General features: G+C 50.6%; 1 protein-coding gene across 1 annotated transcript in view; it reads left to right on the top strand.

The window, feature by feature from the left end:
• The first annotated feature begins 14,631 nt into the window (after positions 1-14,631).
• LOC109885340 (trinucleotide repeat-containing gene 18 protein) overlaps positions 14,632-27,894 on the top strand; it is a 72,753-nt gene continuing 59,490 nt past the window's right edge. Inside the window, exons 1-9 of the mRNA XM_031814035.1 lie at positions 14,632-15,541; positions 15,704-16,223; positions 17,685-17,766; positions 19,771-19,970; positions 20,943-21,050; positions 21,125-21,312; positions 22,394-22,778; positions 23,864-25,051; positions 25,750-25,898. Of these exons, the coding sequence (XP_031669895.1) occupies positions 15,464-15,541; positions 15,704-16,223; positions 17,685-17,766; positions 19,771-19,970; positions 20,943-21,050; positions 21,125-21,312; positions 22,394-22,778; positions 23,864-25,051; positions 25,750-25,898 (2,898 nt within the window). The 5' untranslated portion in view covers positions 14,632-15,463. The remainder of the gene's footprint in view (positions 15,542-15,703; positions 16,224-17,684; positions 17,767-19,770; positions 19,971-20,942; positions 21,051-21,124; positions 21,313-22,393; positions 22,779-23,863; positions 25,052-25,749; positions 25,899-27,894) is intronic.

Here is a 27,894-nt window from a genome sequence, read left to right as displayed (position 1 = left end):
TCTACGGCAGTACATACCGAACCGTGACCTCTACGGCAGTACATACCGAACCGTGACCTCTACGGCAGTACATACCGAACCGTGACCTCGGCGGCAGTACATACCGAACCGTGACCTCTACGGCAGTACATACCGAACCGTGACCTCTACGGCAGTACATACCGAACCGTGACCTCGACTGCAGTACATACCGAACCGTGAACTCGGCGGCAGTACATACCGAACCGTGAACTCGGCGGCAGTACATACCGAACCGTGACCTCGGCGGCAGTACATACCGAACCGTGACCTCGGCGGCAGTACATATCGAACATTTATATAACCCTTTATGCTGGAGACCAGACCTCTGGTAACGTGGGTCATGTTTATATAACCCTGGAGACCAGACCTCTGGTAACGTGGGTCATGTTTATATAACCCCGGAGACCAGACCTCTGGTAACGTGGGTCATATTTATATAACCCTGGAGACCAGACCTCTGGTAACGTGGGTCATGTTTATATAACCCTGGAGACCAGACCTCTGGTAACGTGGGTCATGTTTATATAACCCTGGAGACCAGACCTCTGGTAACGTGGGTCATGTTTATATAACCCTGGAGACCAGACCTCTGGTAACGTGGGTCATGTTTATATAACCCTGGAGACCAGACCTCTGGTAACGTGGGTCATATTTATATAACCCTGGAGACCAGACCTCTGGTAACGTGGGTCATGTTTATATAACCCCGGAGACCAGACCTCTGGTAACGTGGGTCATGTTTATATAACCCTGGAGACCAGACCTCTGGTAACGTGGGTCATGTTTATATAACCCTGGAGACCAGACCTCTGGTAACGTGGGTCATGTTTATATAACCCTGGAGACCAGACCTCTGGTAACGTGGGTCATATTTATATAACCCCGGAGACCAGACCTCTGGTAACGTGGGTCATGTTTATATAACCCTGGAGACCAGACCTCTGGTAACGTGGGTCATGTTTATATAACCCCGGAGACCAGACCTCTGGTAACGTGGGTCATGTTTATATAACCCTGGAGACCAGACCTCTGGTACAAATGATACAAGTCTACTCAGACTGGTCTGTGCTCTTGGTTATAACAGATTAAATGATACATTGTATCAACGTAAAGTCAACTCAGACTGGTCTGTGCTCTTGGTTATAACAGATTAAATGATACATTGTATCAACAAAGTCTACTCAGACTGGTCTGTGCTCTTGGTTATAACAGATTAAATGATACATTGTATCAACGTAAAGTCAACTCAGACTGGTCTGTGCTCTTGGTTATAACAGATTAAATGATACATTGTATCAACAAAGTCAACTCAGACTGGTCTGTGCTCTTGGTTATAACAGATTAAATGATACATTGTATCAACAAAGTCAACTCAGACTGGCCTGTGCTCTTGGTTATAACAGATTAAATGATACATTGTATCAACAAAGTCAACTCAGACTGGTCTGTGCTCTTGGTTATAACAGATTAAATGATACATTGTATCAACATTGGAGCAGTGAGCAAAGCCAGCAATGTAACGAATGTAGAAATCTAACAACCGATGACTCATCAGGGTCTGGTGTCTGTATCCCTACTCGCCAACGCTGACGGAAGAATAGATGTTTATGAAGAGGGGGACGGAGAGACGCGAGCGATTGAAGGCTGGTAGTGGATGTTAGCGCGTGGATTACAGCTGCAACACGTGATCTGCGCATGAAAGCGAAGAGGGACGTTGGACCTGCGCGCGCGTTCAAGAGACAAGTGGCAGTTGGGTTTAAATTCAACAGGATTTCAACAGCGGGTTTGTTATTGATCGGTAGGGAGTGTCGTAGGAAACGGTTACTACGGTATTCTGAAATGTTGGTATCACGATGTTTTGGTGTTACCGTGCAATAAATACTACTGTGCATGTGACTACATTTTAAAAAAGCGTATTGTTGTTTTGGACTATTCTCAAAGAGAACATTAGACCTTTTAAAAATATATAATTTTATGTAACCTTTGAGATTAGTCTTATTTCCAGTTTTAATGCAAGATATGAAATTGCCACAATGTTTGTTATTCAAATGATGTATTTCATAAAAACTGAAATGTGAGTAGATAGCCCACATGAACTTGAAAAAATGTATTCAAGGTTTTGTTTTTCCAGGGTTCAGGGTTTTCACTCTCAAACGCACGTTGTTTTAACAGAAAATCCAATATTGCTTTTCTTCTAAGTCCACAACTATGCTTAGACCACTACTTTTTTTTTGGGGTGAAGTTAACCTTTAATTCAAGTGAGAACCGAGCAAGAGGCTGTTGTTTAGCACCTAGCAAGAGGCTGTTGTTGTTTAGCACCGAGCAAGAGGCTGTTGTTTAGCACCTAGCAAGAGGCTGTTGTTGTTTAGCACCTAGCAAGAGGCTGTTGTTGTTTAGCACCTAGCAAGAGGCCGTTGTTGTTTAGCGCCTAGCAAGAGGCTGTTGTTGTTTAGCACCTAGCAAGAGGCTGTTGTTGTTTAGCGCCTAGCAAGAGGCCGTTGTTGTTTAGCGCCTAGCAAGAGGCCGTTGTTGTTTAGCGCCTAGCAAGAGGCCGTTGTTGTTTAGCGCCTAGCAAGAGGGGTATTTATCTCTAGTGACCCACCTTCTCCTCTCCTCTCCAGAATGAAGGGTATTAATCTCTAGTGACCCACCTTCTCCTCTCCAGAGTGAAGGGTATTTATCTCGTGACCCACCTTCTCCTCTCCAGAATGAAGGGTATTTATCTCTAGTGACCCACCTTCTCCTCTCCAGAATGAAGGGTATTTATCTCTAGTGACCCACCTTCTCCTCTCCTCTCCAGAATGAAGGGTATTTATCTCTAGTGACCCACCTTCTCCTCTCCAGAATGAAGGGTATTTATCTCTAGTGACCCACCTTCTCCTCTCCAGAATGAAGGGTATTTATCTCTAGTGACCCACCTTCTCCTCTCCAGAATGAAGGGTATTTATCTCTAGTGACTCACCTTCTCCTCTCCTGAATGAAGGATATTTATCTCTGGTGAAATTCTACCATGGATCTGTGTGTAGTTGGGTTTGAGGCAGAGTTGTTTGTCAGATAGTGACGTCAGACCCTGGGTATTTTAACATGCCATGACACACACGCACACGCACACGCACGCACGCACACACACCACCCCCGTAACAAGCCCAACCCTCTGTGTGTGACAGCTGCTGTGTGTGGGGGAGTGAGGAGAGGATCGTGGGTGTATGTACGCACATTGTGTGTGTGAGCAAGTGTTGGTACAGTGTGTGTGTTGGTACAGTGTGTGTGTGTGTGTGTGTGTTGGTACAGTGTGTGTGTGTGTTGGTACAGTGTGTGTGTGTGTTGGTACAGTGTGTGTGTTGGTACAGTGTGTGTGTGTTGGTACAGTGTGTGTGTGTTGGTACAGTGTGTGTGTGTGTGTGTGTGTTGGTGCAGTGTGCGTGTGTGTTGGTGCAGTGTTGGTGTAGTGTGTGTGTGTGTGTTGGTGCAGTGTGCGTGTGTGTGTTGGTGCAGTGTGTGTTGGTGCAGTGTGTGTGTGTGTGTGTGTGTGTTGGTGCAGTGTGTGTGTGTGTGTGTGTGTGTGTTGGTGCAGTGTGTGTTGGTGCAGTGTGTGTGTGTGTGTGTGTTGGTGCAATGTGTGTTGGTGCAGTGTGTGTGTGTGTGTGTGTGTGTGTGTGTGTGTGGTCATTCTATCAGTGACAGCTTTATGCTATCTTGTTTCCCCTCTATTCATCTAAGAGACACTGTGTGAGCGCTGACCAGTGGACATGGTGCCATGGCAACAGAGAGACAGCCTGTAAGCGTTCCCTACTCCTCTCTTCTTCTGTGGTTTGTGTTTTTTTATAATGGAGCTCTAGTGGTTTATATGGATGGAGCTCTAGTGGTTTATATGGATGGAGCTCTAGTGGTTTATATGAATGGAGCTCTAGTGGTTTATATGGATGGAGCTCTAGTGGTTTATATGGATGGAGCTCTAGTGGTTTATATGAATGGAGCTCTAGTGGTTTATATGAATGGAGCTCTAGTGGTTTATATGGATGGAGCTCTAGTGGTTTATATGAATGGAGCTCTAGTGGTTTATATGAATGGAGCTCTAGTGGTTTATATGGATGGAGCTCTAGTGGTTTATATGAATGGAGCTCTAGTGGTTTATATGAATGGAGCTCTAGTGGTTTATATGAATGGAGCTCTAGTGGTTTATATGGATGGAGCTCTAGTGGTTTATATGGATGGAGCTCTAGTGGTTTATATGAATGGAGCTCTAGTGGTTTATATGGATGGAGCTCTAGTGGTTTATATGGATGGAGCTCTAGTGGTTTATATGAATGGAGCTCTAGTGGTTTATATGGATGGAGCTCTAGTGGTTTATATGAATGGAGCTCTAGTGGTTTATATGAATGGAGCTCTAGTGGTTTATATGAATGGAGCTCTAGTGGTTTATATGGATGGAGCTCTAGTGGTTTATATGAATGGAGCTCTAGTGGTTTATATGAATGGAGCTCTAGTGGTTTATATGAATGGAGCTCTAGTGGTTTATATGGATGGAGCTCTAGTGGTTTATATGGATGGAGCTCTAGTGGTGTATATGAATGGAGCTCTAGTAGTTTATATGAATGTAACCCTCCACACCAGATAAATGTGTTCTAAGTCCAGGTGTGATGTCATAGCCGATACCCCATTGTGTCAGCAGACGTCTTTTGAATCTGATTTCAGATCAGATATTTATTCTGAAATATCAACGCAACATGCAGCAGTCCCAATGATTTTACTGAATAAATCCATTAGTCTCAAATCTATTGATTTCACTTGACTGGGAATACAGATTGTTGGTCACAGAGACCTGAATAAAATGGGCCTCGCGACTGTATTTCTGTGGATTCAAATTTCCATCGATTTTTAAAATGCAATTGTGTCCGTTGTCCGTATCCCATGTTGCACTCTGTTCACAACGTTGACATCAACTAACCGCTCGACCACACGATGCCATACACATGGTCTGCGGTTGTGAGGCCAAATTCTCGAAAATGGCGGAGGCTGGCATATGGTAGAGAAATGGACATTCAATTTTCTGGCAACAGCTCTGGTGGACATTCCAGCAGTCAGCATGCCAATTGCACACTCCCTCAACTTGAGACATCTGTGACAAAACTGCACATTTAAGAGTGGCCTTTTATTGTCCCCCAGCACAAGGTGCACCTGTGTAATGATCATGCTGTTTAATCAGCTTCTTGATATGCCACACCTGTCACGTGGATGGATTATCTTGGCAAAGGAGAAATACTCACTAACAGGGATGTAAACAAATTTGTGTACAAGATTAGAGAGAAATATGTTTTTTTGTGCGTATAGAACATTTCTGTGATCTTTTAGTTCAGCTCATGAAACATGGGACCAACACTTTACATGTTGGGTTTATATTGTTCTGTGTAATAAGAGTTTTATAAAGTAGACATGTTAAGTACAGTAGGGTTCAAATCTTTATATATTCTTAATTCCTTTACTTAGATTTGTGTGTATTAGGTATCTGTTGTGAAGCATGACCTTATTTCTATTACATCATATTGGATTACTGTCATTCATATTCCATTCACCCAGCTCAATGTAACAGTGACAGGTTTAGGTTACTGTCATCATATTCCATTCACCCAGCTCAATGTAACAGTAACAGGTTTAGGTTACTGTCATCATATTCCATTCACCCAGCTCAATGTGACAGGTTTAGGTTACTGTCATCATATTCCATTCACCCAGTTCAATGTAACAGTGACAGGTTTAGGTTACTGTCATCATATTCCATTCACCCAGCTCAATGTAACAGTGATAGGTTTACATGATGCTCTAATTTCCCCCTATACCCATCATGAGGTTGCTACAACCTAGCGTACGAATGAAAGGTTTATTACGAAGGAGCACACAGGTCGAGAGACACATTGGACAAATGAAGGAGCTAGTGACACATACAATATCGCCTTGAAATGTCTTGACTGCATCCAGCTGTTCTAGGGTGTGATCATTAGTCAACTCTTGCCTGCATCTAGCTGTTCTAGGGTGTGATCATTAGTCCAGACTCTTGCCTGCATCTAGCTGTTCTAGGGTGTGATCATTAGTCCAGACTCTTGCCTGCACCTAGCTGTTCTAGGGTGTGATCATTAGTCAACTCTTGCCTGCATCTAGCTGTTCTAGGGGTGTGATCATTAGTCCGGACTCTTGCCTGCATCTAGCTGTTCTAGGGTGTGATCATTAGTCCAGACTCTTGCCTGCATCTTGCTGTTCTAGGGTGTGATCATTAGTCCAGACTCTTGCCTCTATCTAGCTGTTCTAGGGTGTGATCATTAGTCTAGGCTCTTGCCTGCATCTAGCTGTTCTAGGGTGTGATCATTAGTCCAGACTCTTGCCTGCATCTAGCTGTTCTAGGGTGTGATCATTAGTCCAGACTCTTGCCTGCATCTTGCTGTTCTAGGGTGTGATCATTAGTCCAGACTCTTGCCTGCATCTAGCTGTTCTATGGTGTGATCATTATTCCAGACTCTTGCCTGCATCTAGCTGTTCTAGGGTGTGATCATTAGTCCAGACTCTTGCCTGCATCTTGCTGTTCTAGGGTGTGATCATTAGTCCAGACTCTTGCCTCTATCTAGCTGTTCTAGGGTGTGATCATTAGTCCAGACTCTTGCCTGCATCTAGCTGTTCTAGGGTGTGATTATTAGTCCAGACTCTTGCCTGCATCTAGCTGTTCTATGGTGTGATCATTATTCCAGACTCTTGCCTGCATCTAGCTGTTCTAGGGTGTGATCATTAGTCCAGACTCTTGCCTCTATCTAGCTGTTCTAGGGTGTGATCATTAGTCTAGGCTCTTGCCTGCATCTAGCTGTTCTAGGGTGTGATCATTAGTCCAGACTCTTGCCTGCATCTTGCTGTTCTAGGGTGTGATCATTAGTCCATTCTCTTGCCTCTATCTAGCTGTTCTAGGGTGTGATCATTAGTCCAGACTCTTGCCTGCATCTTGCTGTTCTAGGGTATGATCATTATTCCAGACTCTTGCCTGCATCTAGCTGTTCTAGGGTGTGATTATTAGTCCAGACTCTTGCCTGCATCTAGCTGTTCTAGGGTGTGATTATTAGTCCAGACTCTTGCCTGCATCTAGCTGTTCTAGGGTGTGATCTTAATGTCCAAACACATGCAAACGAGAGTTTCAAATAACCATAACCGCTGCACACAGTTAACATCGTTATCAATGTCACCATATTGGCTAACATCATAGTTAACATCGCTCCCTAGAACTAAAGAGTTAGTATAATAATACAAGGAATATAGCTCTCTGCAGATTCTCAAGTGGAATAAATTAATTTGTTCATAACTATTCAACTAATGTCTCTCTCTCTCTCTCTTTGAGTCAACTACTTACCACATTTTAATGCATTGCAGTGCTAGCTAGCTGTAGTTTATTGCATTCAGTACTAGATTCATTCTCTGATCCTTTGATTAGGTGGACAACATGTCAGTTCCGTGGTGCTACCTTACAGAGTGCTGTTGAGGCTACTGTAGACCTTCGTTGCAAAACCGTTTTAATCAGTTATTTGGTGACGTGAATATATTTACTATCGTTTTTTTTCTGAACAAAAAAAAAAAAACTTGTTTCATTATTTTCTATTTTTCTGAAATTCACTGAGTAGGATGGTCTTAGGAGCTACTCTACTGGTTTACACACCTACTCAGGCGCTTGTGGTTGGAGCAGGTCTGAATTTGTCTTTAGAGTCATTAATACACCTGTTTGTGTGTGTGTTCCAATTTAGGATGTGTTGGTTCTGAGTGGTGTGTTATTTAGAGAACTGGCTGTGTGTGTGTGTTTGTTTAGAGACCTGGCTGTGTGTCATTTAGATTGCTGGGTGTGCACAGATTTACAAAGCACAGGGGTGTGTGTGTGTGTGTGTGTGTGACAGGTTTAATACACTGATTTAGCTGCAGGAAGACTTGGGGAAACACGTCTCCACATCCCTCAGGGGACCACAGATCACCATCAGACAGACACACACACACACACACACACACACACACACACACACACACACACACACACACACACACACAGTGACACACACACACACTGCACACACACACACACACACACTAACCCCGAGGCTGGCTGCGTTGTCTTCAGGGGTTCAAAAGGTCAAATAGTGGTGACCTGTACAGTGTGAGGTGTTAAATGGAACTGTGTCTCGGAGAGTAGGCTCAGGGCCTTTACCCTCGGAGAGTAGGCTCAGGGCCTTTACCCTCGGAGAGTAGGCTCAGGGGGGCCTTTACCCTCGGAGAGTAGGCTCGGGGGGGCCTTTACCCTCGGAGAGTAGGCTCGGGGGGGCCTTTACCCTCGGAGAGTAGGCTCAGGGGGGGCCTTTACCCTCGGAGAGTAGGCTCAGGGGGGGCCTTTACCCTCGGAGAGTAGGCTCAGGGGGGGCCTTTACCCTCGGAGAGTAGGCTCAGGGGGGGCCTTTACCCTCGGAGAGTAGGCTCAGGGGGGGCCTTTACCCTCGGAGAGTAGGCTCAGGGGGGGCCTTTACCCTCGGAGAGTAGGCTCAGGGGGGGCCTTTACCCTCGGAGAGTAGGCTCAGGGGGGGCCTTTACCCTCGGAGAGTAGGCTCAGGGGGGGCCTTTACCCTCGGAGAGTAGGCTCAGGGGGGCCTTTACCCTCGGAGAGTAGGCTCAGGGGGGGCCTTTGCCCTCGGAGAGTAGGCTCAGGGGGGGCCTTTGCCCTCGGAGAGTAGGCTCAGGGGGGGCCTTTGCCCTCGGAGAGTAGGCTCAGGGGGGGCCTTTACCCTCGGAGAGTAGGCTCAGGGGGGGCCTTTACCCTCGGAGAGTAGGCTCGGGGGGCCTTTACCCTCGGAGAGTAGGCTCAGGGGGGGCCTTTACCCTCGGAGAGTAGGCTCAGGGGGGGCCTTTACCCTCGGAGATTGGGCTCAGGGGGGCCTTTACCCTCGGAGATTGGGCTCAGGGGGGCCTTTACCCTCGGAGATTGGGCTCAGGGGGGCCTTTACCCTCGGAGAATGGGCTCAGGGGGGGCCTTTACCCTCGGAGAGTGGGCTCAGGGGGGCCTTTACCCTCAGAGTGGGCTCAGGGGGGCCTTTACCCTCGGAGAGTGGGCTCAGGGGGGCTTTTACCCTCGGAGAGTGGGCTCAGGGCCGCGGGGCCTTTACCCTCGGAGAGTGGGCTCAGGGCCGCGGGGCCTTTACCCTCGGAGAGTGGGCTCAGGGCCGCGGGCGGGGCTTTTACCCTCGGAGAGTGGGCTCAGGACCGCGGGGCCTTTACCCTCGGAGAGTGGGCTCAGGGCCGCGGGGCTTTTACCCTCGGAGAGTGGGCTCAGGACCGCGGGGCTTTTACCCTCGGAGAGTGGGCTCAGGGCCGCGGGGCTTTTACCCTCGGAGAGTGGGCTCAGGGCCGCGGGGCTTTTACCCTCGGAGAGTGGGCTCAGGACCGCGGGGCTTTTACCCTCGGAGAGTGGGCTCAGGACCGCGGGGCTTTTACCCTCGGAGAGTGGGCTCAGGACCGCGGGGCTTTTACCCTCGGAGAGTGGGCTCAGGACCGCGGGGCTTTTACCCTCGGAGAGTGGGCTCAGGACCGCGGGGCTTTTACCCTCGGAGAGTGGGCTCAGGGCCGCGGGGCTTTTACCCTCGGAGAGTGGGCTCAGGGCCGCGGGGCTTTTACCCTCGGAGAGTTGGCTCAGGGCCGCGGGCGGGGCTTTTACCCTCGGAGAGTGGGCTCAGGACCGCGGGGCTTTTACCCTCGGAGAGTGGGCTCAGGGCCGCGGGGCTTTCTTCTCCTGTTGTTGTCCTTTTTAGTGTTTTGATCTTGTCCATCCAGGCCTCTGGGATGTATTCTGGATGGGTGTGATGATGTCATAATCGGTCGACCTCTAGTATGATGATGTCGGTCTGTTTTGACTACTTTGTGTGTCTGTGTGTCTCGTCTCAATAAAGCTTCAAAGTCTCCGTATCTCATCCCTCCAGGTGATGCCTTCCCAGCAGCCTCCAGTCCCTTCCTGCCGGGCTATTCCGGCCCCTCCCCCCTAACCTCTGACCCAGCCTACAGATCACCCAATCAGATGGCTCAGCTCTGGGCCTCACACGCTGCCGCCCACGAAGGTAACGGACTGTTTCAGACTGTCCTTCATGTTCCGTCAGTGTTCTATCTGCGTTCCTATCTGCTCGCTTCACTACTGTCCCCTCTCTCTCCTCCTCCTGTCCTCTCTCTGTCTTGCCCCACTTCTATCCCTCCTCCTATTCTCTCTCTCTTGCCCCACTTTTATCCCTCCTGTTCTCTCTCTCCTCAGCTCTCTCTTGCTCCACTTCTATCCTTCCTCCTGTCCTCTCTCTCTCATTGTCCCTCAGCTCTCTCTCTCCTCTTCCCTCATCTCTCTCTCTCTCCTCGTCCCTCATCTCTCTCCTGCCCCACTTCTATCCCTCCTCCTGTCCTCTTTCCTGGAGGGAAGACAGGCACATCTCTCGCGCTCTCTCTCTCGCGCTCTCTCTCTCGCGCTCTCTCTCTCGCGCTCTCTCTCTCGCGCTCTCTCTCTCGCGCTCTCTCTCTCGCGCTCTCTCTCTCGCGCTCTCTCTCGCGCTCTCTTAGGCAGAGTAGGTCAACCGTGTGTCTACAGGTCAGAGGTCAGTAGTAGGGCTATCCATTCCTGGGGTTCCCACCGCCTAAGGAGTGCAGGTATTTGCTCTGTCCCAGCACCGACCCAGCTGATGTGTGTTGTTGCTCTTCCAGGCTACGCCCCTCTCCCAGGCGGTCTGTACCCCAGCCCCTACCACCTCCCCCTGGGTAACCTGGAGCCTCCTCCCCCCTCGCTGGGCTTGGCTCAGCACCACCACCTCTACAACGCACCACACCAAGGTCAGTACACACACTACCACTTCTAGACCACACTACGAGCCCCAAAATATTCAGTCTCTTCAGACCATACTACCTTCAGATTGAAATGCGGTCTCATTTCAGTCTCTTCAAACCATACTGCCTTCAGACTGAAATACAGTCTCATTTCAGTCTCTTCAAACCATACTGCCTTCAGACTGAATTACAGTCTCTTCAGACCTTCAGATTGAAATGCGTTCTCATTTCAGTCTCTTCAGACCTTCAGATTGAAATGCGTTCTCATTTCAGTCTCTTCAGACCTTCAGATTGAAATGCGGCCTTATTTCAGTCTCTTCAGACCTTCAGATTGAAATATGGTCTCATTTCAGTCTCTTCAAACCATACTGCCTTCAGACTGAAATGCGGTCTCATTTCAGTCTCTTCAAACCTTCAGATTGAAATGCAGTCTCATTTCAGTCTCTTCAGACCTTCAGATTGAAATGCGGTCTCATTTCAGTCTCTTCAAACCTTCAGATTGAAATACGGTCTCATTTCAGTCTCTTCAAACCGTACTGTCTTCAGATCAAAGTATTGATTTGTAATAGACGGTCTGAGCCCCAATAAAAAGGCCTTATTGGTCGTTGATTACATCACCTCTCCCACGTGGTGGGGACACAAACAAATGTGTATCAAAGTGGCGTCTCGGGACCAACGTGGCGTCTCGGGACCAGCGTGTCGGCGTCTCGGGACCAACGTGTCGGCGTCTCGGGACTAACGTGTCGGCGTCTCGGGACTAACGTGTCGGCGTCTCGGGACCAACGTGTCGGCGTCTCGGGACCAACGTGTCGGCGTCTCGGGACCAGCGTGTCGGCGTCTCGGGACCAGCGTGTCGTCGTCTCGGGACCAGCGTGGCGGCGTCTCGGGACCAACGTGGCGGCGTCTCGGGACAGATTTGTTTTGCAAACCTGTTACTGTATCTGATGTGTTGTTGTGTTCTGATGGATAATAAATTATTTTATTTCACCTTTATTTATTTAACCAGGTAGGCTAGTTGAGAACAAGTTCTCATTTACAACTGCGACCTGGCCAAGATAAAGCAAAGCACTGTGACACAGACAACAACTACAGAGTTGCACACAAACAAACGTACAGTCAATAACACTAACGAAAAGTCTATGTACGGTGTGTGCAAATGTAGAAGAGTAGGGAGGTAAGAGAATAAATAGGTCATGGAGGCGAAATAATTACAATTTAGCATTAACACTGGAGTGAGAGATGTGTAGATGATGATGTGCAAGTAGAGATACTGGGGTGCAAAAGAGCAAGAGGATAAATAACAGTATGGGGATGAGGTAGTTGGGTGGGCTATTTACAGATGGGCTGTGTACAGGTACAGTGATCGGTAAGCTGCTCTGACAGCTGATGCTTAAAGTTAGAGAGGGAGATATGAGACTCCAGCTTTAGAGATTTTTGCAATTTGTTCCAGTCATTGGCAGCAGAGAACTGGAAGGAACGGCGGATAAAGGAAGTGTTGGCTTTGGGGATGACCAGTGAGATATACCTGAAACACTATGCTCAGCAAATTGATGGATGTGGTGGTGTTGTTGGAGGATGAGGTGATGGTGGTGTTGTTGTTGGAGGATGAGGTGATGGTGGTGTTGTTGTTGGAGGATGAGGTGATGGTGGTGTTGTTGTTGGAGGATGAGGTGGTGGTGTTGTTGTTGTTGGAGGATGAGGTGATGGTGTTGTTGTTGGAGGTGATGGTGGTGTTGTTGGAGGTGATGGTGGTGTTGTTGGAGGATGAGGTGTTGGTGTTGGAGGATGAGGTGTTGGTGTTGGAGGATGAGGTGATGGTGTTGTTGGAGGATGAGGTGATGGTGTTGTTGGAGGATGAGGTGATGGTGTTGTTGGAGGATGAGGTGATGGTGTTGGAGGATGTGGTGATGGTGTTGGAGGATGTGGTGATGGTGTTGGAGGATGTGGTGATGGTGTTGGAAGATGTGGTGATGGTGTTGGAGGATGTGGTGATGGTGTTGGAGGATGTGGTGATGGTGTTGGAGGAGGATGTGGTGATGGTGGTGTTGGAGGAGGATGTGGTGATGGTGGTGTTGTTGGAGGATGTGGTGATGGTGTTGTTGTTGGAGGATGTGGTCTGATGGTGTTGTTGTTGGAGGATGTGGTCTGATGGTGTTGTTGTTGGAGGATGTGGTCTGATGGTGTTGTTGTTGGAGGATGTGGTCTGATGGTGTTGTTGTTGGAGGATGTGGTCTGATGGTGTTGGAGGATGTGGTCTGATGGTGGTGTTGTTGGAGGATGAAGTGATGGTAATGGTTTTGGAGGATGAAGTGATGGTGTTGGAGGATGTGGTGATGGTGTTGTTGGAGGATGTTGTGATGGTGTTGGTGGAGGATGTGGTCTGATGGTGTTGTTGGAGGATGTGGTCTGATGGTGTTGGAGGATGTGGTCTGATGGTGGTGTTGTTGGAGGATGAAGTGATGGTAATGGTTTTGGAGGATGAAGTGATGGTGTTGGAGGATGTGGTGATGGTGTTGTTGGAGGATGTTGTGATGGTGTTGGTGGAGGATGTGGTCTGATGGTGTTGTTGGAGGATGTGGTCTGATGGTGTTGGTGGAGGATGTGGTCTGATGGTGTTGGAGTATGTGGTGTTGTTGTTGGAGGATGTGGTGATGGTGTTGTTGTTGGAGGATGTGGTGATGGTGTTGTTGTTGGAGGATGTGGTGATGGTGGTGGTGTTGGAGGATGTGGTCTGATGGTGGTGTTGTTGGAGGATGTGGTCTGATGGTGGTGTTGTTGGAGGATGTGGTCTGATGGTGGTGGTGTTGGAGGATGTGGTCTGATGGTGGTGGTGTTGGAGGATGTGGTCTGATGGTGGTGGTGTTGGAGGATGTGGTCTGATGGTGGTGGTGTTGGAGGATGTGGTCTGATGGTGTTGGTGTTGGAGGATGTGGTCTGATGGTGTTGTTGTTGGAGGGTGTGGTCTGATGGTGTTGTTGGAGGATGTGGTCTGATGATGTTGTTGTTGGAGGATGTGGTCTGATGGTGTTGGAGGATGTGGTCTGATGGTGTTGGAGGATGTGGTCTGATGGTGTTGGAGGATGTGGTCTGATGGTGTTGGAGGATGTGGTCTGATGGTGTTGGAGGATGTGGTCTGATGGTGTTGGAGGATGTGGTCTGATGTGGTCTGATGGTGTTGGAGGATGTGGTCTGATGGTGTTGGAGGATGTGGTCTGATGGAGGATGTGGTCTGATGGTGTTGGTGGTGGAGGATGTGGTCTGATGGTGTTGGAGGATGTGGTCTGATGGTGTTGTGATGTTGTCCTGTTTGTGTTCCAGAGAGGTTCTTCCTGCCGGTGTCGTTACCCCAGCCGCCTCTCCAACCCTCCTCCGTCCCCCCCAGTTCCACCCCCAGAGTAGCTCCCGGGAGGGGGGCAGGGACCGAGACATACTCTACCGCGAGGAGAGGGAGAGAGAGGAGCCTCAGGAGGGGGGCAGAGACCGAGACAGACTCTACCGTGTGGCGAGGGACAGAGAGAAGTCTCAGGAGGGGGGCAGAGACCGAGACAGACTCTACCGTGTGGCGAGGGAGAGAGAGAAGTCTCAGGAGGGGGGCAGGGACATACCTTACCGCGAGGAGAGGGAGAGAGAGGAGCCTCAGGAGGGGGGCAGAGACAGACTCTACAACAAGGAGAGAGAGGAGCCCCGGGAGGGGGGCAGAGACAGACTCTACCACGAGGAGAGAGAGGAGCCCCGGGAGGGGGGCAGAGACAGACTCTACTGTGAGGAGAGAGAGGAGCCTCAGGAGGGGGGCAGAGACAGACTCTACCACGAGGAGAGAGAGCGAGGCGAGAGGGAGCGGTCGAGAGAGGAGCCTCGTCCATACAGTGTGGTAGATCTGACACAGGATGGGAGGAGTGGAGAGAGAGAACGCCACAGAGAACGAGAGACGGAGCGTGACAGAGACCGAGAGAGAGAAAGAGAGGTTCTCCTCCACCACCCCTCTGCTTCTCGACCCCCCCAGGGCTCCTCCTCTTCTGGGCGTTACCTAGAGACTGATGACACACCCACTCGCTCCCCCAACCCTAACCCCAGCCCCCACACACACACAGACAGGCTGAGGAAGACTGAATCTACCTACAGCGGTGGACTCCTCCCTGGCCCCGCCTACTCTGCACACCGGGAGCCTATCAGGGAACAGCGTGTGAGCGCGCCCACTTACGTGCCTTCTGTGGAGGTCTATGATGAGCAGATCGGCCCGATCCAGATCGCATCGCAGGCCAGGGACAAACAGGACAAACTGAGAGAAAGAGAGAGAGAAAGAGAGAGAGAAAGAGAGAGGGAGAGGTTTCCTGAGAAGACTCTATTGGACCGTCGCGCTTCTCTTCCTGGTGATTTGTCCAATCAGAGAGAGCGGGAGGAGGGCTCTGTGATCTGCTCCAACGGTTCGGCTCTGAAACGAGACGGTTACGTCAGCCAATCAGGGTTCAGCCCGGACCCCAGGGACACGCCAAAACATGCCATCCGATTGGGCTTGGAGCGGGTAGGGGAAGGGCCTAAATGGAACCCCATCAGCCCATTGGCCAACTACGCCACCAGTCATATGGCAGCTCTGGCCTCCCAGCACGGACACGCACAGCAGGCACGCACACACACTCAGCCCTCACACCATAACCAGCAGGAACTCAACAGACCCCCTTCCAACCCCCACACACCCCAACACAGACACACACACACTCAACCCTCACACCATAACCAACAGGAACTCAACAGACCCTTATCCAACCCCCACACACCCCAACACAGACATACACACACTCAACCCTCACACCATAACCAACAGGAACTCAACAGACCCCCTTCCAACCCCCACACACCCCAACACAGACACACACATTCCCCCCACCCTCCGCCCCAACCCCAGAGGGGAGAGGAGGGACAGGGGCGCTACTTGGACACCTCAGCCCTGTACCGCCCAGTGGGGGGAAGGAGAGGCAGCGGAGGAGCAGGGTCTGAGGGGGGAGCAGACGGAGGAGAGGTGTCGGCCATGCAGAGTCTGATCAAATACAGCGGGGCCTTCCCACCTGAACGCCAGGGGTCCTCCAGGCAGAACACGGACAACCAAGCCGCGTTCGGAGGGCTGGCGTTCATGAGGCTGGAGGGAGGAGGAGCGGGGGGGAGGCTGATGAAGAGAGAGCAGGAGCGTCCCGACAGCTCTCGGTCGTTGGGACGTGGCGAAGGGGCGGGGCCAGGCGAGGGTGGGGGAGAGGTCCGTCACCCTCCTGTAGGGATAGCTGTGGCAGTGGCCAGACAGAGCAATACAGACTCCCAGAGACCTCTACTACTGCACGCAGGGGTTAAAGGTGAGACTATTGATTTACATCTTATAGCAAGGGGGCAACTGTTGTTTAGATATGGGGGGGGACAGCTGTTGTTTAGATATGGGGGGGGACAGCTGCTGTTTAGATATGGGGGGGACAGCTGTTGTTTAGATATGGGGGGGGGGGCAACTATTGTTCAGATAGTTTTTTTTCACAAATTTGTCATCCACCTGACAGGTGTGGCATATCAAGAAGCTGATTAAACAGCATGGTTGTTACACAGGTGCACCTTGTGCTGGGGACAATAAAAGGCCACTAAAATGTGAAGTTGATTAAACAGCATGGTTGTTACACAGGTGCACCTTGTGCTGGGGACAATAAAAGGCCGCTAAAATGTGAAGTTGATTAAACAGCATGGTTGTTACACAGGTGCACCTTGTGCTGGGGACAATAAAAGGCCACTAAAATGTGAAGTTGATTAAACAGCATGGTTGTTACACAGGTGCACCTTGTGCTGGGGACAATAAAAGGTCGCTAAAATGTGAAGTTGATTAAACAGCATGGTTGTTACACAGGTGCACCTTGTGCTGGGGACAATAAAAGGCCACTAAAATGTGAAGTTGATTAAACAGCAGGGTTGTTACACAGGTGCACCTTGTGCTGGGGACAATAAAAGGCCACTAAAATGTGAAGTTGATTAAACAGCATGGTTGTTACACAGGTGCACCTTGTGCTGGGGACAATAAAAGGCCACAAAAATGTGAAGTTGATTAAACAGCATGGTTGTTACACAGGTGCACCTTGTGCTGGGGACAATAAAAGGCCACTAAAATGTGAAGTTGATTAAACAGCATGGTTGTTACACAGGTGCACCTTGTGCTGGGGACAATAAAAGGCCACTAAAATGTGAAGTTGATTAAACAGCATGGTTGTTACACAGGTGCACCTTGTGCTGGGGACAATAAAAGGCCACAAAAATGTGAAGTTGATTAAACAGCATGGTTGTTACACAGGTGCACCTTGTGCTGGGGACAATAAAAGGCCACTAAAATGTGAAGTTGCCACAAAAAAAATGATTTTCTCAAGTTTGTATTTCTTAATTTTTTATTTTATTATAATATATATATATATAATATTTTATTTTTGTTACTTGTATCCCCTTTTCTCCACAATTTCTGGTATCCAATTGGTCGTCCAACAGATGCATATCTGTATTCCCAGTCATGTGGAATCCATAGATTAATTAATTTAAATATCCACAGATTAATTAATTTAAATATCCATAGATTAATTAATTTAAATATCCATAGATTAATTCATTTAAATATCCATAGATTAATTCATTTAAATTGACCTATTTCCGTATGAACTGTAAGTCGGTAAAATCGTAGAAATTTGTTTGCGTTTTAAGTTCTGTATATTTTAATACCAGATATCACCAAATCTACTGTTGTTGAAGCAGTGCATTATGGGTCACTATGTTCTATTCTGTCGTCCAAACAGACGAGGAGCGGGGGGACGAGCGAGCCCGTCACCGTGGTGATAGACTGGGGTGCCTGGAGCGTGAGCAGGAGAAGTTGCTCAGGTTAGGGGGCGTGACTAACGGCTCACCTGTGAAAGTCTGCAGTGGAGGCAGTCTGTCACCTTTTCTGACCTGCAACCTGTTAGGAAACTGTAGTGGGTAGATATATAACCTGTTAGGAAACTGTAGTGGGTAGATATATAACCTGTTAGGAAACTGTAGTGGGTAGATATATAACCTGTTAGGAAACTGTAGTGGGTAGATATATAACCTGTTAGGAAACTGTAGTGGGTAGATATATAACCTGTTAGGAAACTGTAGTGGGTAGATATATAACCTGTTAGCTTGATTCCCTGGTGGGGTTGATTCCCTGGTGGGGTTGGGGGTTGAATCCCTGGTGGGGTTGATTCCCTGGTGGGGTTGGGGGTTGATTCCCAGGTGGGGTTGGGGGTTGATTCCCTGGTGGGGTTGGGGGTTGATTCCCTGGTGGGGTTGATTCCCTGGTGGGGTTGATTCCCTGGTGGTTTGGGGGTTGATTCCCTGGTGGGGTTGGGGGTTGATTCCCTGGTGGGGTTGGGGGTTGATTCCCTGGTGGGGTTGGGGGTTGATTCCCTGGTGGGGTTGGGGGTTGATTCCCTGGTGGGGTTGGGGGTTGATTCCCTGGTGGGGTTGGGGGTTGATTCCCTGGTGGGGTTGATTCCCTGGTGGGGTTGATTCCCTGGTGGGGTTGATTCCCTGGTGGGGTGGGGGGTTGATTCCCTGGTGGGGTTGATTCCCTGGTGGGGTTGATTCCCTGGTGGGGTGGGGGGTTGATTCCCTGGTGGGGTGGGGGGTTGATTCCCTGGTGGGGTGGGGGGTTGATTCCCTGGTGGGGTGGGGGGTTGATTCCCTGGTTAGGGGTTGATTCCCTGGTGGTTAGGGGTTGATTCCCTGGTTGGGTTAGGGGTTGATTCCCTGGTTGGGTTAGGGGTTGATTCCCTGGTTGGGTTAGGGGGTTGATTCCCTGGTGGGGTTGGGGGTTGATTCCCTGGTGGGGTTGGGGGTTGATTCCCTGGTGGGGTTGGGGGTTGATTTCCCTGGTGGGGTTGGGGGTTGATTCCCTGGTGGGGTTGGGGTTGATTCCCTGGTGGGGTTAGGGGTTGATTCCCTGGTGGGGTTAGGGGTTGATTCCCTGGTGGGGTTAGGGGTTGATTCCCTGGTGGGGTTAGGGGTTGATTCCCTGGTGGGGTTAGGGGTTGATTCCCTGGTGGGGTTAGGGGTTGATTCCCTGGTGGGGTTAGGGGTTGATTCCCTGGTGGGGTTAGGGGGTTGATTCCCTGGTGGGGTTAGGGGTTGATTCCCTGGTGGGTTGGGGGTTGATTCCCTGGTGGGGTTGGGGTTGATTCCCTGGTGGGGTTGGGGGTTGATTCCCTGGTGGGGTTGGGGGTTGATTCCCTGGTGGGGTTAGGGGTTGATTCCCTGGTGGGGTTAGGGGTTGATTCCCTGGTGGGGTTAGGGGTTGATTCCCTGGTGGGGTTAGGGGTTGATTCCCTGGTGGGGTTAGGGGTTGATTCCCTGGTGGGGTTAGGGGTTGATTCCCTGGTGGGGTTAGGGGTTGATTCCCTGGTGGGGTTAGGGGTTGATTCCCTGGTGGGGTTAGGGGTTGATTCCCTGGTGGGGTTAGGGGTTGATTCCCTGGTGGGGTTAGGGGTTGATTCCCTGGTGGGGTTAGGGGTTGATTCCCTGGTGGGGTTAGGGGTTGATTCCCTGGTGGGGTTAGGGGTTGATTCCCTGGTGGGGTTAGGGTTGATTCCCTGGTGGGGTTAGGGGTTGATTCCCTGGTGGGGGTTAGGGGTTGATTCCCTGGTGGGGTTAGGGGTTGATTCCCTGGTGGGGTTTAGGGGTTGATTCCCTGGTTGGGTTAGGGGTTGATTCCCTGGTTGATTCTCTTGTTCCTGAAGTGTGTGCACTCTCACTCCATATCAAGGATGGATATAAAGAGTGTTATGAATTAATGTTTTTATGTGTGTGTGGTGTGTGTGTGTGTGGTGTGTGTGTGTGTCTGTGTCTGTGTGTGTGTGTGATCAGAGAGAGTAAGGAGCTGGCAGAGTTCACCCAGATGCACCCTCCCTTGGTGTCCAGCGCCCTGACCTCTAACCTCATGACCTCCAACCTCATGGTGACTGGAGGCTCCGCCCGCTGGCCCCACGACCCCTCCCCCCTGACCTCTCACCCCTGGATGCCCCGCCAAGGAGCCCCGCCCATCTGGCTGTCGGGATCCCCCTACGGTACACACCCACTATACCCACTACACACCCGCTATACCCTCTATAACCACTATGCCCACTACACACACACTACACACCCACTATACCCACTACACACCCGCTATACCCACTATAACCACTATGCCCACTACACACAAACACACACAATATACCCACTATACCCACTACACACCTGCTATACCCTCTATAACCACTATGCCCACTACACACACACTACACACCCACTATCCCCACTTCACACCCACTATACCCACTACACACCCATTATATCCACTATACCCACTACACACCCACTATATCCTGCTAGTCGTCCCCCAATATCCTGACCAGCTACTGGTCCCCCAATATCCTGACCCGGCTACTGGTCCCCCAATATCCTGACCCAGCTGCTGGTCCCCCAATATCTTAACCCAGCTAGTGGTCCCCCAATATCTTAACCCAGCTGCTGGTCCCCCAATATCTTAACCCAGCTGCTGGTCCCCCAATATCTTAACCCAGCTGCTGGTCCCCCAATATCTTAACCCAGCTGCTGGTCCCCCAATATCCTAACCCAGCTGCTGGTCCCCCAATATCTTAACCCAGCTGCTGGTCCCCCAATATCTTAACCCAGCTACTGGTCCCCCAATATCTTAACCCTATGAAGAGTCTTCGATGAGCTGTGAGTTTTTCTATAATGCATTAACAAACTCTCTCTCTCTCTCTCTCTCTCTCTCTGTCTCTCTCTCTCTCTCTCTCTCTCTCTCTCTCTCTCTCTCTGTCTCTGTCTCTGTCTCTCTCTCTCTCTCTCTCTCGCTGTGTCTCTCTCTCGCTGTGTCTCTCTCTCGCTGTGTCTCTCTCTCGCTGTCTCTCTCTCTCTCGCTGTCTCTCTCTCTCTCGCTGTCTCTCTCTCTCTCTCGCTCTCTCTCTCTGTCTCTCTCTGTCTCTCTCTCTGTCTCTCTCTCTGTCTCTCTCTCTGTCTCTCTCCCGCCCCAGGTTTAGGCCCCTCTCCGCTGCACCAGGCCCTCCCTCCCTACCAGCTGGCCAGAGACCCCCAGTCAGGACAGCTGATGGTTATAGCTACAGAACACATCCCACGCTACGGTACGATGTGAGGATGACTGGGGTGTGTGGAACACTGCTTTGATCATGCATAACCCTATATCGTGTCCCCGTAGGAGGAGATGTGTTGGATGGGGGTGGCGCACCCCAGTGGCCAGGGGTGTATGGAGCAGGCAGTTCTCTGCAACATGCCGCTCAGCTGCAGATGTTGTCACAGCAACAGATGCTGAGGCAACATGAGCTGGTGATGATTCAACAACATGCTGCTCAGGTCCTGGAGCTGCAGAGGAACGCTCAACTGATGGTGAGGACACACCTGATGCACACCTGATACACACCTAACTGGTGCTGACACACCTGATGCACACCTGATAAACACCTAACTGGTGCTGACACACCTGATGCACACCTGATACACACCTAACTGGTGCTGACACACCTGATACACACCTAACTGGTGCTGACACACCTGATACACACCTAACTGGTGCTGACACACCTGATACACACCTAACTGGTGCTGACACACCTGATACACACCTAACTGGTGCTGACACACCTGATACACACCTAACTGGTGCTGACACACCTGATACACACCTAACTGGTGCTGACACACCTGATACACACCTAACTGGTGCTGACACACCTGATACACACCTAACTGGTGCTGACACACCCGATGCCCACCTGATGCACACCTAATACACACCTGACTGGTGCTGACACACCCGATGCCCACCCGATGCCCACCTGATGCACACCTAATACACACCTGACTGGTGCTGACACACCTGATGCACACCTGATACACACCTAACTGGTGCTGACACACCTGATACACACCTAACTGGTGCTGACACACCTGATGCCCACCCGATGCCCACCTGATGCACACCTAATACACACCTGACTGGTGCTGACACACCTGATACACACCTAACTGGTGCTGACACACCCAATACACACCTGACTGGTGCCTACACACCTGATACACACCTGACTGGTGCTGACACACCTGATACACACCCAATACACACCTAATACACACCTGACTGGTGCTGACACACCTGATACACATCTGATACACACCCAATACACACCCGATACACACCTGACTGGTGCTGACACACCCGATACACACCTGACTGGTGCTGACACACCTAATACACACCTGATACACACCTGACTGGTGCTGACACACCCGATACACACCTGATACACACCTGACTGGTGCTGACACACCTGATACACACCTGACTGGTGCTGACACACCTGATACACACCTGACTGGTGCTGACACACCTGATACACACCTGATACACACCTAACCCCCCCCCCCCCCCCCCCCCCCCCCCCCCCCCCCCCCCCCCTCTCTGTTGTAGGAGCGTCTGAAGGCCAGTGAACAGAGGGCAGAGCTAGAAGAGAAGACCAATAAGAGGAGTTCCGAGCCCAAACCCCGCCCCTCGCCACGCCCCACTCCCTCCCCCTCCCTCCACTGCCATAAAACTCCCCTCCGTTCACCTCCCCCCTCCACCTCCTCCGTCACCCCCCTGTCCTCCCCCAGGCCCACTCTCCAACACCCGGAGGTCCAAAGAGAGAGGTCTCACCCTTCCTCTCCCCTTCCTCGCCCTCCCGCCCCACACTCTGCCTCCCCCCTGAGACCCTCCTCCTCCCTGAGACCCAAGCAGGACGCTGACGAGGGAGAGGAGGAGGGGGGAGAGAGGGGGGAGAAACAGACCACCTCCCCCTATCACCGAATCTACACAGGTGAGCATCCTGTTAAAACTAATATTCTATTCTGTTACATTCTATTGTTGTATTCTATTGTATATTATATTCTGTTATAATAGAATGCTATTCTGTTACATTATATTGTTGTATTCTATTGTATTCTATTCTGTTACATTCTATTGTTGTGTTCTATTCCGTTACATTGTATTGTTACATTCTATTGTTGCATTCTATTGTTGTATTATATTTTTACATTCTATTCTGTTACATTCTATTCTGTTACATTCTATTCTGTTACATTCTATTCTGTTACATTCTATTCTGTTACATTCTATTCTGTTACATTCTATTCTGTTACATTCTATTCTGTTACATTCTATTCTGTTACATTCTATTCTGTTACATTCTATTCTGTTACATTCTATTGTTGTATTCTATTCTGTTGTATTCTATTCTGTTGTATTCTATTCTGTTGTATTCTATTCTGTTGTATTCTATTCTGTTGTATTCTATTCTGTTGTATTCTATTCTGTTGTATTCTATTCTGTTGTATTCTATTCTGTTGTATTCTATTCTGTTGTATTCTATTCTGTTGTATTCTATTCTGTTGTATTCTATTCTGTTGTATTCTATTCTGTTGTATTCTATTCTGTTGTATTCTATTCTGTTACATTCTATTCTGTTACATTCTATTCTGTTACATTCTATTCTGTTACATTGTTGTATTCTATTGTTAAATTCTATTTTTACATTCTATTCTGTTACATTCTATTCTGTTATTCTATTGTATTATATTTTTTTCAGTTACATTATATTATGATATTCTATTGTTGTATTATATTATATTCTGTTGTATTCTATTCTACTATTGTGATTCTATTGTTCTGTTGAATTCTATTCTCTTATTCTATAGTTGTTCTGTTGAATTCTATTCTCTTATTCTCTAATTGAATTATATTCTCTTATTCTCTAATTGAATTATATTCTCATTCTCTTATTGAATTTTAGTCTCTTCTATTCTGTTAAATTCTGTTGTCTCTATATAACCAGTCTGTTTAGATACACCACTACTTGATGAGAGGGATCATGTGTGTTATTTACCTGTGTGTGTGTTTGTACAGATATCACCCCTGGTTACCGTTACCAGTCCATCACCCCGCCGTTCAGCGCCCTATTCCCCCCCCGCCCCCTCCCCCATCCAGCAGGGGGTAACAAACACACCTCGGTCTCCTCCCTGCCACCACTCCTCCGGGCCACAGCTCCAGACGTGAAGCCTCGGGGCCTGGAACTCCGGCCAGACCAGGGGACCATGCTGAAGCATGACCCCGACCAGGAGCCACCCCAGCTGGGCATGAGTCCTGCTGCCCTGGACCCTCAGCTCCGGACCTCCAGCCCTCCAACCCTCAGCCAAATGGAGAGAGACGGAGAGTCAAGCCTCAAACACACACATCTCACCCACACACACACACAATTACACACACAACCCAGCCTTACACACCCACACAAACACACCAGCCTCCACTCAGCCCCCCAGCCCGGTCCTCCTCTACCATCCACACACCCACACAAACACACCAGCCTCCACTCAGCCCCCCAGCCCTGTCCTCCTCTACCATCCACACACCCACACAAACACACCAGCCTCCCCACAGCCCCCCAGCCCTGTCCTCCTCTACCATCCACACAGCCACACAAACACACCAGCATTAGCCTCCCCTCAGCCCCCCAGCCCTGTCCTCCTCTACCATCCACACAGCCATACAAACACACCAGCCTCCACTCAGCCCCCCAGCCCGGTCCTCCCCCCACACAGCCACAAGAACAACAGACCGAGGAGGGAGAGGAGGAGGCAGGAGAGGTCAAGATGGAGGTGTTGACCCACGGCTGCCGAGGAGCCTATCAGCTTCTACCGTCCGTCCCGAAGGTGGAGACTAAACCAGAGGTCACAGAGAAGTCGAGTCCCGTCCATTACCCATCATGCACCACGGCAAGCTCCGAGCGACCGGCCTTTAGACCCAGCCCCGACACACACGCATCCTCTCCTCCCCCCCTCTCTCCCTGCCCTCCCTCTCCCTCCCCTCTAAACATTGTCCCTGATGACCCCATGGCTGGTATGATGACGCTGTTGGCTGCCAGTCAGATGCCCCAGGCTGCCCCCCCTGCCCTACCCACCCTGCCCCAGACAGAGGCCTCCTCGCTGGGGAGAGACGTGGCCAGTCCTGGGTGTCTGGAGGTCTGGGCTCTGGAGGGGATGACTCTACTCAGCGACATGGCCTCACTAGAGATGGATAGGATACAGCTGGAGCAGGGTGAGGAGGGGGGGGGGAGGAGAAGGAGGGGGGGGGGGAGGAGAAGGAGGGGGGGAAAGGAGAAGGAGAGGAGGGGGAGGAGAAGGAAAGGAGGGGAGGGGGGGGGAGAAGGAAAGGAGGGGGGGAGGAGAAGGAGAGGAGGGGAAGGAGAGGGGGGGGAGGAGAAGGAGAGGAGGGGGAGGAGAAGGAAAGGAGGGGTGGGGGGGAGAAGGAAAGGGGGGGGGGGAGAAGGAGAGGAGGGGGGAGAAGGAAAGGAGGGGGGGAGGAGAAAGAGAGGGGGGGGGAGAAGGAGAGGGGGGAGAGGAGGGGGGAGAAGGAAAGGGGGGAGGGGGAGAAGGAGAGGGGGGAGAGGAGGGGGGAGGGGGGGGGGAGAGGAGGGGGAGGAGAGGAGGAAAGGAGGGGGGAGAAGGAAAGGAGGGGGGGGGAGATGGGATTTGAGAGGGGGAAATGGAGGGGCAAGGGGAGAGGGGGGGACGAAGAGGGAGGGGCGAGAGGAGAGGGGGAAGGAGGAGAAGGAGAAGAGAGGGGGAGAACGGTTTGAATGTGACTAATTCAAAAAGTTCCTACACTGAATCTAATGCTGTGTCTGTTTCTCTCTGTGTGTGTCTGTTTCTCTCTGTGTGTGTGTCTCTGTGTGTGTGTCTGTTTCTCTCTGTGTGTGTGTCTGTTTCTCTCTCTCTGTGTGTGTGTGTGTGTAGGTGAGGTGTTGTGTGGTCTTGACAGCCTGTTAGAGGCAGGTAGAAAGGTGTTGCTGGAGGCCATTGAGAGCCAGTCTCACATCGACCTCCCCAGACAACTACACCCCAGCAAGACCTACAGCTGGAGGATGAGGACAGACCCACAGGAGGTACCACACTGTAGACTTGGGGGGATGAGGACAGACCCACAGGAGGTACCAGACTGTAGACCTGGGGGGATGAGGACAGACCCACAGGATGTACCAGACTGGAGACCTGGGGGGATGAGGACAGACCCACAGGAGGTACCACACTGTAGACCTGGGGGGATGAGGACAGACCCACAGGAGGTCCCAGACTGTAGACCTGGGGAGGGATGAGGACAGTCCCACAGGGGGTACCAGACTGTAGACCTGGGGAGGGATGAGGACAGTCCCACAGGGGGTACCAGACTGTAGACCTGGGGGGATGAGGACAGACCCACAGGGGGATGAGGACAGACCCACAGGAGGTACCAGACTGTAGACCTGGGGGGGTGAGGACAGACCCACAGGAGGTACCAGACTGTAGACCTGGGGGGATGAGGACAGACCCACAGGAGGTACCAGACTATAGACCCACAGGGGGATGAGGACAGACCCACAGGGGGATGAGGACAGACCCACAGGAGGTACCAGACTGAAGACCTGGGGGGATGAGGACAGACCCACAGGAGGTACCAGACTATAGACCCACAGGGGGATGAGGACAGACCCACAGGGGGATGAGGACAGACCCTCAGGAGATAACACACTGTAGACCTGGGGGGATGAGGACAGACCCTCAGGAGATAACACACTGTAGACCTGGGGGGATGAGGACAGACCCACAGGAGGTACCACACTGTAGACCTGGGGGGATGAGGACAGACCCACAGGAGGTACCACACTGTAGACCTGGGGGGATGAGGACAGACCCACAGGAGGTCCCGGACTGTAGACCTGGGGGGATGAGGACAGACCCTCAGGAGATAACACACTGTAGACCTGGGGGGATGAGGACAGACCCATAGGAGGTACCAGACTGCTCTTCAGTAAGCTGTGTGTGTGTGTGTGTGTGCGTGTCCAGCAGCTCTTCAGTAAGCTGTGTGTGTGTGTGTGTGTGTGTGTCCAGCAGCTCTTCAGTAAGCTGTGTGTGTGTGTCCAGCAGCTCTTCAGTAAGCTGTGTGTGTGTGTGTGTCCAGCAGCTCTTCAGTAAGCTGTGTGTGTGTGTGTGTCCAGCAGCTCTTCAGTAAGCTGTGTGTGTGTGTGTGTGTCCAGCAGCTCTTCAGTAAGCTGTGTGTGTGTGTGTGTGTCCAGCAGCTCTTCAGTAAGCTGTGTGTGTGTGTGTCCAGCAGCGCTTCAGTAAGCTGTGTGTGTGTGTGTGTGTGTGTGTGTCCAGCAGCTCTTCAGTAAGCTGTGTGTGTGTGTCCAGCAGCTCTTCAGTAAGCTGTGTGTGTGTGCGTGTGTCCAGCAGCTCTTCAGTAAGCTGTGTGTGTGTGTGTGTCCAGCAGCTCTTCAGTAAGCTGTGTGTGTGTGTCCAGCAGCTCTTCAGTAAGCTGTGTGTGTGTGCGTGTGTCCAGCAGCTCTTCAGTAAGCTGTGTGTGTGTGTGTCCAGCAGCTCTTCAGTAAGCTGTGTGTGTGTGTCCAGCAGCTCTTCAGTAAGCTGTGTGTGTGTGTGTGTGTGTGTGTCCAGCAGCTCTTCAGTAAGCTGTGTGTGTGTGTCCAGCAGCTCTTCAGTAAGCTGTGTGTGTGTGTGTGTGTGTGTGTCCAGCAGCTCTTCAGTAAGCTGTGTGTGTGTGTCCAGCAGCTCTTCAGTAAGCTGTGTGTGTGTGTCCAGCAGCTCTTCAGTAAGCTGTGTGTGTGTGTCCAGCAGCTCTTCAGTAAGCTGTGTGTGTCCAGCAGCTCTTCAGTAAGCTGTGTGTGTGTGTGTGTCCAGCAGCTCTTCAGTAAGCTGTGTGTGTCCAGCAGCTCTTCAGTAAGCTGTGTGTGTGTGTGTGTGTGTGTGTGTGTGTGTCCAGCAGCTCTTGAGTAAGCTGTGTGTGTGTCCAGCAGCTCTTGAGTAAGCTGTGTGTGTGTGTGTGTCCAGCAGCTCTTCAGTAAGCTGTGTGTGTGTGTCCAGCAGCTCTTCAGTAAGCTGTGTGTGTGT

Source organism: Oncorhynchus kisutch, unplaced genomic scaffold, assembly GCF_002021735.2.
Source record: "Oncorhynchus kisutch isolate 150728-3 unplaced genomic scaffold, Okis_V2 Okis06b-Okis10b_hom, whole genome shotgun sequence".
NCBI classification, from domain to species: Eukaryota; Metazoa; Chordata; class Actinopteri; order Salmoniformes; family Salmonidae; genus Oncorhynchus; species Oncorhynchus kisutch.
The sequence above is the reverse complement of the archived record's forward strand: the minus strand, read 5'-3'. Positions and strand labels throughout refer to the sequence as shown.